This window comes from Leuciscus leuciscus (assembly GCF_965113295.1).
Source record: "Leuciscus leuciscus genome assembly, chromosome: 12".
Classification (NCBI taxonomy): domain Eukaryota; kingdom Metazoa; phylum Chordata; class Actinopteri; order Cypriniformes; family Leuciscidae; genus Leuciscus; species Leuciscus leuciscus.
In genome coordinates, this window is record NC_138736.1 from 28,601,208 (window position 1) to 28,618,843 (window position 17,636).

The 17,636-nt window shown below is 41.6% G+C and overlaps 1 protein-coding gene across 1 annotated transcript; it reads right to left on the reverse strand.

Annotated features, from left to right (window-relative positions):
- Window positions 1-7,546: 7,546 nt before the first annotated feature.
- Window positions 7,547-16,663, reverse strand: LOC309511296 (uncharacterized protein). The gene has a single exon (XM_082186391.1). The coding sequence runs from the start codon at window positions 9,643-9,645 to the stop codon at window positions 7,744-7,746; it is 1,902 nt and encodes a 633-aa protein (XP_082042517.1). The 5' UTR covers window positions 9,646-16,663; the 3' UTR covers window positions 7,547-7,743.
- Window positions 16,664-17,636: the final 973 nt, after the last annotated feature.

Consider the following 17,636-nt stretch of genomic DNA (forward strand, 5'->3'; position numbering starts at 1 on the left):
AGACTTCACCTAAACAGAAATCCAGAGGCAATTAAAATTGAATGATCTATTGCAAACACTGACATGCATTTAATCCAGCAAAACAACATCAAACGGTCTTCAAAGAAATACATGCAAATTCTACACTAAACTCTCTGAAGTTCAGCAACTCAAAAGCAATGTACCCAAATAAATCCAAAATAATGGAAAATTGGAAAGGCCTGAAGTTAAATTGTCATGCTGTAGAAAAAGTCCAAAAACATAACAGGTACTCAATAATACAATGTCAAGGTCCTTTTCAAGGGATAGTTCCCCAACAAATGAAAATTCTGTCATCATTTACTTGCAATCAAGTTGTTCCAAACCTCTATGAATTTCTTTCTCCTGTTGAACACAAAAGAAGATATTTTGAAGAACGTCGGTAACCAAACTGTTGTGGGGCACCTTTGACTTACATATCATTTTTTTTTCTATAGTATGGAAATCAATGGGGCACAACTGTTTGATTACCAACATTCTTTAAAATATCTTCTTTTATGCTCAGTAGAAGAAATTAACTAAATGTAATAGATGTATAAAGAAAATGCATTAAATAATATATAAAATCTATTTAATATAAAAACATAATAAATAAAATTACGTCTTCTAAAAGATCTAAAAGGTGACTGGCTTCTCTAACTGAAAGCTGGGACTTCCATTCATACAGTCACCATATTAAAGTGCCCCTATTATAAAGTTTCCTAATATTGTTTTGGAGTCTCATACAACAGGTTTACATGCATCAAAGGTCAAAAAACTGTTTAATTTTCTCATAATATACATTTGCACATCACCATATTTTCAATTATTCTCAAACGACTCGTCAGATGAATCAATCTCTCTAAATCCCTCATTTCCACAAGCTACTCTGCTCTGATTGGCCAGACAGCTCAGTCTGTTGTGATTGGTCTACCGCGTACAGCGCGTGTCGAAAACAAAAACGCCCATTGCCAATTTGCCATAACAACTCTGCGTGTCCTGAGCATAGACTGTAAAAAAAAAAAGACCTACACCGTAAACTAAACACAGTAATGAACAATGATGTTGATTTTACCACATTATTGCGAGCGCGAGTGCGATGAGGAAACATTGGAAGAACTAGTTATTCAACCCAAACCTCCATCGCAAGGACGACTCGAGCAGGACGTTTCTCAGTGATACACTAGTCAGTTTGAGGTTCATTATGAGATGTTGCAACTGTAATTGCTAACCATCAGCATTAACAAGTGCATGTCCATCAACAAACCGTAATAAATACTTATCTATTTACTGAGTATTTTTCAAATTTATTGCGGTGAACATGTGGAAACTGTATCAATAACAGTGCATGCATTAGCCAAGCTATAGAGTGAATGACTGATGTAACATAAACGTTGCTAAAACAAATCTTGCTCTACGCTTAATCTTTACTCAAAGTAGTGAGAACGACAGACATTTTGCATTAATAGACAGAGTTTTAGGTAATAGTGGCCCACAACTGATTAGCAGAAGTATTTCAGTTAGATGTGAGTTAGCAGGAGACCAACACAATATAAAACTCAAAAGTAAGTATTTTGAACATCATCGTTCAAGAGCATGCTGTTTGCGAATCCTGCATTGAACTCCGAGATTTGAGAAGCAGTCGTCAGTAAAATAAAAGGAACACGGCAAAAGTTTAGGATTATACTGCTGTGGAATCGTGGTAAAGATGAATTTTAACCACTGATTCTTCACATGCTCGTCCTTGGGCAGTGGGAAAAACTGGCTTTACCTTCACATTGTAAAGCACAGCGTCTTCTCGACATGATGCTATCCAGTATCCACAGAAATCAGCAGCAGGTTTGAGGTTCAAGTTTTCCCTGGTGTCTGCACGTGCAATAAGTGGGCGGGCAAAATGCTAATGTTTCGTTTTGACGTCACAACGAAACGGCTTATGACTCGTTTGAAAAACGATTCATTTCGTTGACTCAGAGGTGACTCTTACTTTTGAAAGACAATAACTTTATATACAGTGCACTTTCAGATTTAAAACTTTGCAGGATGTTTTTATTCACTTAGAGCTATGTTACACACGACATGAAAGGTAATTTTCAAAAATCCATAATAGGGGCAGTTTAAGCATTAGCCTATTTTTTTTTTTCTTTACAAGTGTTCCATCTCCTCCTGTGCTAAAAATTAGATTTTTTTTAATCCATCAGTTACAGATGTGACACAATAGATCCCTGAGCTTTAGTCATCAGAGAAGTATGAATAGGAGAGATTTTATTGATCAACATGGTCACTCTCAGCATTGTGCATATAGGGTCCCATAATAACCCACACTGACGTCATCTCACTTCCTGTACACTTTAATTAAAAAAAGGATTGAAGTAGATATAACTAGCTCCAGCTAAAAACAGCTTCATGCTGTGCTTAGATTATACCGAAGTAAAATCAAACACAAAAGAAATCTACACACGCTTCAATACAGCATATGAGCCTGAAGATAAGATATACTGAAAATTACATTCATTAAAGAGTCACTCAATATAAACTAACAACCAGCAATTGTACAAATTGCTCGCTATAGTCTCTATAACATGGCTTTCTCTATGTTGAGAAAGCCATAATTTTAAACATACAGTTTGATATGATTAGCACCGCGCAACAATCTGGACCACACACCTCTAATCACTGTTCCGTTGATTAAAAATGGTCTAATTTTGTCATGCACTCACTTGCATACATGTGTTAGGATGTTGTTTCACAAAACCTATTCAAAATATGCATGAATTTTGATGGCACAGTTAGACATCAACCTCTTCAGTGGACATTAGTGCATCATCCTATACATTGCCACCAAGTGGCAAGCTGTTGTTTGTGAATTTTTTTTCCTCCAAACCAAGATGGCTGAAGGCCAGTCAGAAATGCCAAGTTGCTTTGGAATATTCATCCATTCCTTCTATAGGAGACTCTTGCAGGTAAAATTTTTTGGATATCAAGTAACATCTAAGGAGTCATATCATTGATCAATTTTCTAAGTACTGATTTTAGATTGGGGGGAAATTCTGATTAATCATGTCCACTAAATTGGACATCAGCTATATTCCTGCTACAATTTATTTTACAAAGTACAAAATATTTAATCATGCAGTAACTTTTTTGGTGGTAAATAAATGTATTTGTGTTATTAGAATGGAATTTGCAGTTCGAAAAAGCAATCTGATTACGTAATAGATGTACTTTGTAATGTGTTACTTTACTCGTTACATCAAAAAAATTATCTGATTACGTAATGCATGTAATTTGTAATGCATTACTTTACTCGTTACTTCAAAAATGTAATCTGATTTCTGATTACGTAATGCATGTTACTTGTAATGCGTTACCCCCCAACACTGCTCATTTCAGATGAGATTGAAAACACCTGATTCCTAGTTTTTTTTACACAGTCTGAAAAGATCTATTGATCAGTGTAGATTACAACCCGAGATTTTCTCAGAGAGGAGAGTTAAGGTCGAAATGTGTCCATTTTGAACATAATCAGAATTATCAGCTAATAAGGGTAAATCGACGTATTCTGGTTGACTGGAGGGAGCGTGCACATTTTGTACATAGTCTGAGTTGGGCTTCCACAGATTTGGACCTCCACCAGATCATGTTCTGATATCAAAGACATGCAACATTCAATTTGTATGAAGTTCTTCATCTGCTGGTTGAACATGAACGAACTCAACTGCGTTTGCAATAATTGAACTGTATTATATATTTTTGTATATATTTGATAGTTTTCACATGACCTATTATAATTTTATTAATTGGTTTGTTAAATACACACAGCATTGCTGTATTTCTTTTGCTGTATTATGTTTAATACAGTATCTCTTCAGTAAAAAAAACTACAACAAAAAACATGTAAAATGTGTGTAAAAAAAGAGTTCAGATCTTGTTTTTCATGCCCTAAGAGCAATATTCTGATTGATGTATTCTGAACATCCTGATTGATGTTGTCATAACTAATGCATGCAAAGGGTTAATATTGATTTTGGAGAAAAATCCTGGACATATTCCTGACAGTTTTTTTTTAGATTCACCCTAGAATATTGAATCTCAAGTTGAACCCATTTCATGTTTCGGACTATATCCAACAAGAAGCTATTAGAACACTAAATCAAATTAACCATACAGAGAACACTGCGCCAAAGCCCAGTTTTGTTCAATGTCATTGTTCCTCACACACTTTCTCCCCAGATGTAATTAGTCAAAAAAGATGGAAATGATCTACTGCAGGGAAAAAGGACTGTAATTATATTAACTTGGCTTTGGTGTCACTTATAAAACCTGTGATAAAGTTGCAGTTCCTCTCTCTTTTTTTTTCTTTCTTTTTTTTTTTACCACAGAACAAGAGCTTATTTTAATACACAGAATATTCAATCTGAGATTAATAGGCCAGAAAATAAGTTCTTGAGATTAATACACCCATTATGGCTCCTTTTCATACCTCATTTATCCCTGCTTCTCCCTTTTCATCTTTCTCATCAATTCACAGTTTTTCTCGCTCTTTCCCAAAGCATCTAAAAAAATAACAGTTTATCATGACATGCAGTTTTATAACCCAGAGCTAATCAGCTCATTTTCAACCACAGCCAAAAGTACAAAATACAGCAACAGTGTTTATTTTATGTGCTAGACCACCAAATAACTCTTGTATATGATTTACTTGGATTTCTGAGTAAATTGGACATATATCACAAGACAAGCACAGTATGCTTAAACCAATAGACTGCCCTAAAACACTTGATATAAACATGGCTCAAACAAAAGATCTCAAAACACAAATCGTCACTTATAAAATTGTGTGGACGTCCCTGTTAATATTTACAATGCATTCGATAAAAACATGAAACGCACAATTTCTTGTGAGGAATATTGGACCGCGTTCATCTACTGTTGTTATTTTGAAAAAAATCCAATGGAATCCTAAAGGGTTCACATACTTTTTCCTACAACTTCACTGTACAGTATATGATTATCCATTTATATAAGTATTTAAATGTTGTTTTGTCACACTAACGAGAGTGAAAGATGCATTTCAAGAATATTCCAAAGTCTTTACTGCTGCTCTGGTGTTTATAGAGAGTCCCTGAAGTTGACAGCGCCATAAAGCTAAACATCTACAGAGGTTATTATTTATTAACATCTCCAATATGGCCCTTTGAAAAAGCCAAGCAGCCATTTCACATCCAAATCACCTGTCTTTGTAACGTGAAAATAAGCAAGAGATGCAATAGCGAGAATAAAAGCGGAGGGGACCGCGACTTCGGATTCCAGACTAGGAAAAATTGGTGGCTAGTAACCTAAGCTACACTCAAACGGAGAGAGGCCCGTGGATGACACTGGTAACGAGTTATGAGCGTACTCAACCATTGAGAGCTGCAGACTCCAGGAGGAAGGTTTCTTGGATACCAAACATCGCAACACTCTGTCCAAGTCCTGGTAGGCTCTCTCGGTTTGGCCATTGGTTTGGGGATGAAACCCCGAAGACAGACTGACACTCGCTCCCAGTAATTTATAGAACTCCTTCCAAAATTTGGACACAAATTTGGGCCCCCTTTCGGAAACCACATCCATCGGGAGGCCAAAGACGAGATGTGATCTACGACAGTCAATGCTGTCTCCTTGGCGGATGGTAATTTAGCCAAGGGAATAAAATGCACCGCCTTCGAGAACCGGTCCACTACGGTCAAAACGACCGTCCTGCCTGGGACCAGGGTTTTGAAGGGACAGACAACGGTGGCTTGATTGGTAGTCTTACCAGTGGCACAGACCGAACAAGCCAAGACAAAACTGCAAATATCACGAGCCATTAATGGCCACCAGAATCGTTGTTTTACCAAAAAACTGGTGCGGTTTCCTGACCTGCCACGTTGGAACAATGACCCCATCGAATAACGTCGGATCGTAACCCCTCCGGCACAAACAACTGACCCGGTGGGCAACCGGGCGGAGGCGTTACCCCTTCTAAGGCCATCTTGACCTTTGATTCGACCTCCCATGTGAGTGTGGAGATAAATAGTGTCTCGGGTAAAATGCATTCGGGAGTGGACGGGGCATTCGGATTGATCAAAAATACGAGATAAGGAATCGGGTTTGATGTTTTTGGAACCCGGGCGGTACGAGAGAAAAAAATCTAAATGGCAGAAAAAAAAGTGCCCACTGAGCCTGCCTGTAGTTGAGTCTTTTGCCGGATCTAATATATTCCAGGTTCTTGTGATCGGTCCTGTAAGCCCGTCTATTGGTCCAAAGAAGGTCTCCAATGAAACGGGGAAGGTTTCACTGCGTGTTACTGTCTTTCCTTTTACGCAACACAACAAGATTAAATGCAATATATTTTCTCACATACAATAGCTCGTTTCATCTGACTCCATAAATGAAAAGGTTTTAATGATATCTGTGCATCATTAAACGTAAACGAATATTTGATTATTCTCTTAAACTCTGTTTATACTTTACCCGCTTAGATCAGGAAAACTATATCGCTTCGAGATCCTTACCAAGGTCTCCAACACAAGTGGTCAGCCCCGAAGATCAGAAGCTGGGGCAGTTGGCTAAATATCTAGGATTATGCCGTACCCGCGCATCAATCAAAGATATATTCAATAGCCCCCTCGGATGCCCTTCAGGAACTTAATTCAATCGTTTTTACTTTAGTAAGTTTTGGCTCTTTAATAGCCTTGGATTAGCCAAGCCCGAACATTTACCTAAAGTAACATTAAATTAGAACAGAAGTCGTCGGAAGCGTCCAAGCTAGGTTAACCAAACAGCGTCGTGCTGATCCTAGTCGGACAAACACATCCTCTCATCCAAGTCGCCCGCACACTCCCTGATATCAGTTTTTAGCCGTCGCTAATCTCTGACGCAGCCTTATGGCAATACACGAATCCGTTAATCTTATTTGGGAAAAACAAGTCTCAGAGTCGTTCAGAATAAAATCAAACGTTTACAATTTATTGACCAGGTAATGAAGCAATAATTCAAAATCCCATTCGCAAGAATAGAAACATCAGTTAATCATAACATAACAACAATTCGGGAATCGAAGGATTTGTAAGGATTATTACCTGGCAACGAAAATTACACACATGCGGTTGTGTGGGCAGTCAACCTACAGACTCCTCGAACTTTTCTACACCTTTTCCTTATATACCCAGATAATTCAATATTCTTACCAAATGGTGGTCTGTCATTATAATTAGATTTTGGTTCCCTATTCAGGGATTCACACTGGGAGATCAGAATTTGTATTTGAATAGGTTCTTGTTTAACATACGGAGGTACAGTCTGAATGGAAGATCTGGGGGAGGGAAAAACACCTTTAAGGGGCACATCACTTTCTAATACTTTATAATTTCTTTTAGCTTTTCATTATGGTTGGGAGAATGAGACCATTTTACCAGACGCACTGAGACACTTTAAATAATATCAAACATGCCTAGATACTTCTTGTACATACTTTACATTGCATAGGTTTTCAGTGTATTTCAGGTGAGGAGGAGGAGGGGGGATGAAGGGGAGATGTGTGTGTGAAGTGCGAACTGCACTGTGTGCAGCGCCTCAAAATCCCTGTTGCATATGCAGGAGATAGTTCAAGTGTTAATGTCCAGGGGGGGCCTTTTGTTCCATCGAGGGGTCAACCAGACATACTGGCAGCAGCCTTACAGTTCCCCCGTTTGGCACCGTGGGCCACTCACAGGGTTTCCTGCGGTGTCATTTCAGTCGTTGTAAGGTGGGCAGCTTTAAGGGGCTGAGAGTCAAGATAGTGTTGGTGGATGCTTTCACCGATCTGATAAGGTGTCGGAAGTAGCAACATTGGAAGAGTGTGAAGGAGAAGATGAGTGCGCTTCCAACTGCACAGCCTCGAAGTACCCAGTCCCACCAGGTGTATGCAGTCTGTGCTGATCGGGTAGATGAGCTAGACAGGATCTGTGCAGTCTTTCGCGCCAAGTTTGTCTCCACTTGCGCTTGAGAGAGGTGGTACTCTGTTTGGAGAATGACGTTCTGTACCAGCTCCATCGTGTCGACCAAAGCTTGTGTTCCGTGTTCATAAAAGGTGTCGTCCCACCATGGGGAGACCTCGGCGTCCATTGGCATCCTTCCGAGGATGTCGATCTGGCCCATAGAAAAGTCCTCTGTCACTTCCAGGCAAAAGGAGTGATTAGCGGGGCAGGTCAGCCCTCCATATGTGAACGAATTCATCTCACTGATGACGCACCACTGTGAATGAGACACCTGAGCAGCATTCGAATGGCCATGCAATGATTCAACATTTATGAGTTTGCTGTCATTGGAAGAGAAAGGCTGCAACGTGTTACATGTACAGACAACATAATTGTGAGTTTCATGACAACAAGTGCGGCTGGTAAACAAGGTCTCAGTACCCTTCAAAGTCATATACCCAGTGAGGTGATCCCATTTAATTACCTGATCTTTAACTACTACACCAATAGAGCGAATAGTAGTGGAATTTGGATAAACTTGATCTGGGTGGATTAAGGGAAAAGTGGCAAAAAATCCAATGCAACCAATACATTCGTTTCCAGTATACATCATAATTGTGGATAACAATTCCGAATACTTGACATTTTTCATTTTTTCTGAAGAGAACCATCTATGCAAATCTAAAACCTCAATTAAATCATTCAAAACATGTCTCGGGGTTTTTTGAAGACGAAGGTCTAAAATTTCCTGTCTTGTTGCAGTGAACAAATCTTGTGCATATGATCTGCAGGCTAGGTCACGTTCGATGGTACGGGTCTGATTGAACAATGTGTGGCTAATCGTTAGAAGCGCCTGCGCCTCGGAACGAACCGCTTTGATAATGTTATCATTGCTATTGGTGATGTGTTGAAAACCAGTGGCCATCTGATCTGTCAACCATGTGGAGAATTGGGATTGTTTGGTTATTTTATAGGTGTTGGCTGCTGAATTGATTGATCCGAACAAGCCGGCTATCCCGCTGAGCAGGTCTCGCTTTGAGCGAGCAGGTGGAATTTGGACGGCAAGTCTGTCTTTGTAATCAGAAATTAAATCATCGATTCGTGACTGTAGCCATGCATATGACTCATCATTAATATTACAATGTTTTGTATAGGCAGAAAGTATGTTAGAAATGTTGTAAGTTACGTGTGTCATTACCAAATTTACATCATGTAATAAAGTTTTGTTGATGTTTCCTCTAATCAGTCCGCCAGGAGGAATTGAGTGCAATTGCGGACACATTTTTGGTTTAGTGTACCCGCAGGTGGTCAAATTAAAACAATACGTGACAGTCCATGAACAGTTGTGTGGATTGGTGAAATTGTCTATGCTATGTGAACATTCTCCAACACAATACGTTCCTTCTTTTCTGTTGGTCCACACAAAAGTTTTTGGCTTTTGCTCGTTAGGTGTGTACGATGTGAGATCGTACATTGACTCAGTGAACCTCATGTGTGTGTCATTATGTGTTTCTGTATGTGTGCACCTATATGTTGCAGGTTCCAAATTTTTTACATTATAGCACAATTTTGGGTCTATGCCATTGTTGTTGTTTTCGTGTAGAGTGTACATGTCGCCTATTGTGTCGCCTGAATCTATTTTAAGTTGATACCAGGCAGTGAGGTTGTGCATGAATTTTGGTGCTCGAGTGTATCCTGAAATGTTTTCTGAAGGTGGGTGGGTGCTACCTGAACTACAGCAAATTTGTGGTGTGCAATTTGGATCCGGTACTATACCGGGAGGCCATGTAGCTGTCTCTTTAGGTGCGACTGTGATTTTTGGTGTGGATGGCCCCTTGGAGTATTTCCACACCCACCTCCCACATTTCAGGTTGTGTGTGAGTGAAACCCTTTGGCCCAGTCTGATGCACGTGGGCCCGGACACTTTCCTTTCATCCGGCCTCCATGGGATCGCTGCAGTCGACCTGGAAGGCAGGAAGAGAAGTTAGTGACAGTTATTCATTTATTCTGTGTACCTTTAAATGACTTGCACTGAGACATGTGATACCATCGCAGTTTCCCTTTTACGGTTGTGGCCACACAGCTGTTGCATACAGCTTTTATTTCATATGGGCCATGCCATCTGGGTGTGAATGCACCTTGCTTCACAAAAACACGTATCATTACCATGTCTCCTTCTGAGAATTTTACCTCAGAGTTTGGGTTGAATTGTGCATCATTTGTTAGGTCTGATTGCTGTTGTTTCAGAGCAGCGTGTGCATGTAGCACTTCCAGCCTCTCTCGTAATTGCTTCAACACAGACTGTTGAGTTGCGATCACGAGAGGCCCCAGGTCTGCCGGGGTAATTTCTGGGTCGATGGGCAGCTTCATGACTCTTCCAGTCATGAGTTCGAATGGACTGATACCTGTGGCTTTCGAAGGAGTTGCCCGCAGTATTGTTAGAACTGTGGGCAGAGCGTCAATCCATTGGTTTGTGTGTTGTGCAACCTGTTTCGAGATGCTTTCTTTTATGGTTCTGTTAACGCGTTCCACCATACCAGAGCTCTGCGGCCTGTATGGAACGTGGAATCTTTGTTTGATGTTCAGCATCTGGCATATGTGTTTCATCACCTGACCTGTGAAGTGTGTGCCCTGATCGGATTCAATTTGGATTGGTGCTCCCCAGAGTGGGAGAATTTGGTTCGCTACCACACGTGCCACTGTGTTTGCACTGTTATTGCGAGTGGGAATCGCTTCCACCCATTTGGAAAATTTGTCAATTATCACAAGGCAATAACGATACCCACCCTTGGCACTGGGTAGTGGACCTATAAAATCCAATTGGAGTGACTCCCAAGGTCCTTTGGGTGGCTCTGGTCTACACAGCTTTGTACGGCCAGGCTTACCTTGGTTGATGGTGGCACATACGATGCATGTGTCACACCACCTTTGAATGTCTGATGCCATTTGTGGCCACCAGAAGTTCTTTTGTATCAGCTGTTGAGTTTTGGGAGCTGATACATGTGCATAATCATGGTACAACTTTATCACTGGTTTCTGGAGGGCTTCTGGAACGACGTATTTATCGTCTCTCAAAATCATGCCTTCAGTGACCTTGACTAGTTGGTCCTGCTGCAGGTGCGGTGTCAGCTCTCCATCAGAACTCCATAGTTCTTGCTGGTACTGTTTCAAGTCAATAGGAACAGTCTGAAACGCACTCACAGCAGAAACAATCAGTCTGTCAGGCTGCCATTTATCTCCCTTTTGTGCTGCTAATTTGGCTAATTGATCTACAATATTGTTGTTTTTCTCATGTTCATCTGGATTTTTGCTGATGTGCGCGCGCACTTTGACAACGGAGAGTGAGGAATCGCGTGCTTTAACCTCCTGCCAAATCGAAGTTATGATGTTAAAATGTTTGATCGGCGTTCCGGCAGATGTGAGGAATTTTCTCAACTGCCACTGTGCCATAAAATCATGGACTGCACCAAATGCGTATCGGCTATCAGTGTATACACACAGCGGCTCGTGATGTGATCTGATTGCTTCGAGTAATGCAATAAGTTCAGCTTCTTGCGCAGATGTGTTTTCGGATAGTTTGATTAGCAATTGGTTAGTGTCTGTATTGGGAGAGTGAGGAGCCCACACCGCACAACCTGTGTGGAATTTACCATCATGCCAGTATCTGGAACCATCAATGTACACCCGTGTCTGATTTGGAAGTTCTTGGTCATGAACCGGGCTCTGTACTTCTTGTTTAGGCTGGCATGTGTGTGGATGGCCCTCTATATCTCCCAATAAATGAGGTAATATTCGGTCGTTAACTGTCGTGATGTCGCGTGCCTGAATGTCTGCTAGCCATCTTGCTAACCTTTGCGACGACACGCCTTTTATTCGACCCTGCAGCAGCATTTGTACTGGTGTGTGCACTGTATGCGCAACAATAGGTTGAAAACCTACCATCGGTTCAGTTGCTGTTAACATCCAGTGAACCGCCAGCACGTGCTGAGTGCATGGGTCAAATCCCTGTTCGACCGTGGACTTTTTTCGGCTGTAATAGGCGATCGGACGCAATTTTCCCCCATGTTCCTGAGCTAAAACGCCACTTAGAGTGTTTTCATTTGCGTCCACCTGTAAGTGGAAAGCTTTTTTAGGGTTAGGCAGACCGAGCGCGGGAGCACAGCACAAACTTTCTTTTAGACTCGTAAAGGCTTTTTCGTGTTCCTCTAGCCATTCAAGGACGTCAGAGGGCTTTGATTTTCCTTTTAAGAGAGAATATAATGGCGTTACGACGTTCGCAAAGTCTGGAATGAAATCTCTTAAGTAATTTGCAGTTCCCAGCACTTTCTGTAACGCATTCAGCGTGTGCGGTCGGGGAAGTTCAGCAATGCATTTCCGCCTATCATCTGTTAATGCTCGGTGGCTTTGCGTTATCGTATAACCCAGGTACTGGACCTCGTTTTGTGCGATTTGAGCTTTTTCTTTGTTTAATTTGAAGCCAGCTTTACCGAGCGTTAGCAGTACCTCGTCAACGAGCAGCAAATGATCATCAAATGATCCCTCGGTCGCGATAAGTATATCATCAACATAATGGATCACGTTTCCGGTCCCTGTCAGTGGATTAAGCGTGTCTTCTAATGCTCTGTGAAAAATCGCAGGACTGTTATGGAGGCCTTGTGGCATTCTCTCCCAAGTGTACTGGATTTGATTCACAGTGAAGGCTAATTTCCACTGATCAGCGCGTTTTATGGGGATGGACCAGAAACCGTTCTTTACATCAAGCACTGTAAACCAGGACGCTTGTGTTGAAATCTGCGATAATAGCGTCGACGGATTTGCCACTATAGGTGTAGCCTTGGGCAAAACTTTGTTGAGACGCTGATAATCAATACAAAGACGCCATTTACCATTCGATTTTGGTACTGGTAAACACGGAGAGTTTGTGGTCGAACTACAACGTCGGACTATTCCTCTGATTTCAAGTTGCTGTACAATTTCATGAACAGCTGACTCGGCCTCTGGTTTGATGCGGTATTGTTTTTGTGGGGGAGGGGGCTCCCCCTCAATGCACACAACAAAGTCAATGAGGCCACAGTCATGTTCATGTGTAGCCCAAATGTAATCATGTTTGTTCAACATCTGATGAACGGGATCTGGTGTGGATATGGACATAATGCTCATTGTGTTTTTTGGTAGGCATTTTTTTACTGTTTTGTCTGTTTTCAACTCAATTTGCTTTTCAAAGCAGTGAATTACAAAGCCATACTTTCGCATAATGTCCATTCCCAGTACAGTCCCTTCACTGTTATTAGGTAAATACCAGAGAGGTTCTTTCAAAACAGTTACGCCTAAATCGAGTTCAATTGGCTGTGTTTTTGTTGCAATCATTAACGTGTCGCCGATGCCTTTGACCTGAATAGTTTCGTTAGTTAAAGGAAATCGAATGTCGGTACAGGAGCAAGATGCACCAGAATCAATAAGTACGTCCGCTAACCGGCCTCCTAAATTAGCTCTTATTTTTATTCGGTTTCCGCTCTTAATTATGCTCCCTATGGCGATGGAGGCCACGTATCCCTATTGGGGTTGATATTTTTCAGTCGTTCCGCTCGCGTTGTGGGCCGCGCCATTTTGGCTTTGTTGTTTTTGATACTCGGCAATGAAATTGGTGAATTGCTTGTACAGGTTATCGTTTCCGCGAGATGGCGATTTTTTACCATGATTGTCTAGCTTTTCTAAATCTCGCTCTCTCTTTTGGCAATCTTTCTTTACATGGCCATAATTTTTGCAATAGTAGCATAGCACTTGGTGCTTGGAGCTTGGAGATCTTTGGTTAAATTTGTTTGGGCTGTTCCCTTCGGTCAACCATTGCGCGGACGCAATGTTGCGGGGTTTTGTTTTGTAAAATCTGTTTTCTATTCTTGAACCCCAGTCTACTATTGCTTGGAATGTGTTTTCGGCGGGGTCGACGCCATTTGCCAAAGCTTTCTGAATGGGAATGCCGGCATTGGTCTTTAAAATTTGTAGTAATGCGTCGTGGTTGCGGTCTATCTCTTCTAGCCCTGAGTGTTCTCTGTATGTTACCCATAACCGTTCAGCGTACGTTTCAAATGACTCGTTACCTGTTTGTTTTATTTCTAAGATTTTGCTCCAATCAATATGCGTTGGACCCCTAATGTTTAATAATGCCTGTTTTAGACGCTCGTAGATAGCTTCGTTGGTTTCATCTTCGACTCGGTTCATTATGTCGCCAGATTTCATGTTTGCGGTAAGCTTCGATCTAATCTCATCAGGTATAGTAAGTAGAGCGATTTGCCAGACATCTCGAGTTTCTAATTTGTACACACTGGCCTGTAACATCAATGCTTCCCAGTAGGGTTGAAACGGCCCTTTTCGCGGCAGCATTCCTACAACTTGTTTATGTCTTGAACATTCTTCGCATGTTAACGGCCGGCTGATCGTTGTGATTTCATCATCCGCGTTTGTCATGGTTTTAAGCACAGCGACTCTAACTGATTTTTTGGGCAAATCAATCGATTTTGTTCGAGTCTTAACTGGGCTTCGCAAGTTTGGTTGTTCAGGCCACAGACTCACAAGAGCTCGGTTACGAGTTTCTCTCTGTGGCTTGTGTAACGTTAGTAACGCGTCGTCATCGCTATCATGGTTAGCATTTAGCTCAAAGGTTTCTTCCAGTGCTGCTTGTTTAACCGCGGCTACTGGGAAACCTGATTTATCGCAGCAATCTTCGAGAGCAGATATGTAATTACTGCCAGTTTGAAGTTTTGTTTGAATTCGATCAATGTTTGTTGCCATTTCTTCGCGCTGTCTAGCCCACCCCTGTTGTTCGTACGCAAACGCTTCGACTTGTGTTCTTAACTTGTACAGTTCGTCAGAACGCGATCTTTCGATTTCTTTAATATTTGCTATTGTTCGTTCGTTCTCTGTTATTGTCTCGAGGTCGTTACGACGAAGCAAATAAACAATTGCAGCGGGAATCTTTTTGTATTTTGATTTTGATTTTAGCTTCGCACCCTCGGCAGAATACCAGGATAATATTTCGTTGTTACTCCAGCTTAATTGTAATCCCTTGTCGCTTAACCGAACAAGGAGTTTTTTCAACTGCACGCCTAGAATCTCCATTATCTCCACATCAACGCTGTTGTGCTTTCCCTGAAAAGACATGTTTCCCGTCTAATTCTTCTCCCCACCGGATTTTTCGGTTCCGGTCTAAAAAAGGGTATACCGTACCCGTACTAACAATGTGTCTATATGTGATGTGCAAAACAGTTTCTCCCTCAACACTAAAAGGCAAAAAGATCAACTTACCACAGCAGCTGGAGATAGGTGAAAAGGAGATCAAACCTCATGTTCCGGGCAAGGTTCAAGTTGAATGTCGCGCTGGAAAGACGTTGCTCGTCTGTTGCGAGATCACGGAGGCGTGGTCACCACTTTGTAAGCCCGTCTATTGGTCCAAAGAAGGTCTCCAATGAAACGGGGAAGGTTTCACTGCGTGTTACTGTCTTTCCTTTTACGCAACACAACAAGATTAAATGCAATATATTTTCTCACATACAATAGCTCGTTTCATCTGACTCCATAAATGAAAAGGTTTTAATGATATCTGTGCATCATTAAACGTAAACGAATATTTGATTATTCTCTTAAACTCTGTTTATACTTTACCCGCTTAGATCAGGAAAACTATATCGCTTCGAGATCCTTACCAAGGTCTCCAACACAAGTGGTCAGCCCCGAAGATCAGAAGCTGGGGCAGTTGGCTAAATATCTAGGATTATGCCGTACCCGCGCATCAATCAAAGATATATTCAATAGCCCCCTCGGATGCCCTTCAGGAACTTAATTCAATCGTTTTTACTTTAGTAAGTTTTGGCTCTTTAATAGCCTTGGATTAGCCAAGCCCGAACATTTACCTAAAGTAACATTAAATTAGAACAGAAGTCGTCGGAAGCGTCCAAGCTAGGTTAACCAAACAGCGTCGTGCTGATCCTAGTCGGACAAACACATCCTCTCATCCAAGTCGCCCGCACACTCCCTGATATCAGTTTTTAGCCGTCGCTAATCTCTGACGCAGCCTTATGGCAATACACGAATCCGTTAATCTTATTTGGGAAAAACAAGTCTCAGAGTCGTTCAGAATAAAATCAAACGTTTACAATTTATTGACCAGGTAATGAAGCAATAATTCAAAATCCCATTCGCAAGAATAGAAACATCAGTTAATCATAACATAACAACAATTCGGGAATCGAAGGATTTGTAAGGATTATTACCTGGCAACGAAAATTACACACATGCGGTTGTGTGGGCAGTCAACCTACAGACTCCTCGAACTTTTCTACACCTTTTCCTTATATACCCAGATAATTCAATATTCTTACCAAATGGTGGTCTGTCATTATAATTAGATTTTGGTTCCCTATTCAGGGATTCACACTGGGAGATCAGAATTTGTATTTGAATAGGTTCTTGTTTAACATACGGAGGTACAGTCTGAATGGAAGATCTGGGGGAGGGAAAAACACCTTTAAGGGGCACATCACTTTCTAATACTTTATAATTTCTTTTAGCTTTTCATTATGGTTGGGAGAATGAGACCATTTTACCAGACGCACTGAGACACTTTAAATAATATCAAACATGCCTAGATACTTCTTGTACATACTTTACATTGCATAGGTTTTCAGTGTATTTCAGGTGAGGAGGAGGAGGGGGGATGAAGGGGAGATGTGTGTGTGAAGTGCGAACTGCACTGTGTGCAGCGCCTCAAAATCCCTGTTGCATATGCAGGAGATAGTTCAAGTGTTAATGTCCAGGGGGGGCCTTTTGTTCCATCGAGGGGTCAACCAGACATACTGGCAGCAGCCTTACAGTCCAAACGATAAAAGGTACCCCCGACCCTTCTAAGCAATGACGCCATTCTTCCAAGGCTAACTTGACTGCTAACAGCTCTCTGTTACCAATGTCATAGTTACGTTCAGCGGGTGATAAACGGTGGGACAAAAACGCGCAAGGGTGCATCTTGTTGTCTGTGGAAGAGTGTTGAGAAAGAACTACACCTACCCCCACATCTGACGCGTCGACCTCCACCATGAACTGACGTGAAGGATCAGGGGCTATCAAGATGGGGGCCGAAACGAAGCGGCTCTTTAGGTTGGCGAATACAGCTTCGACTGTATCGGACCACCTGAACGTCGTTCTGGGGGAGGTCAAGGCAGTCAGAGGAGCGACTAGTTGGCTGAAGTTGTGAATGAAACGCCGATAGAAATTGGCGAACCCCAGAAACCTCTGTAGGGCCTTTACGGGAATCTGGCCAATCTACCACAGCCATAACCTTGTAAGGATCCATACGCACTCCTCAGACGAGATGATGTAACCTAGGAAAGGAACAGACTGTGCATGAAAAGTGCATTTCTACGCCTTGACAAAAAGCCCATTCTCTAGCAACCTCTGAACCACTTGTCTGACGTGCTGAACGTGTTCCTGGAGAGAAGAAAAAAATCAATATGTCATCCAAGTAGACATATATGAACTGGTCTACCATATCTCTCAGCACATCATTCACGAGTGCCTTGAAAACCGCTGGGGAGTTGGACAGCCCGAACGGCATGACCAAATGTTCAAAATGTCCCCTGGGGGTGTTAAACACGGTTTTCCATTCATCCCCCC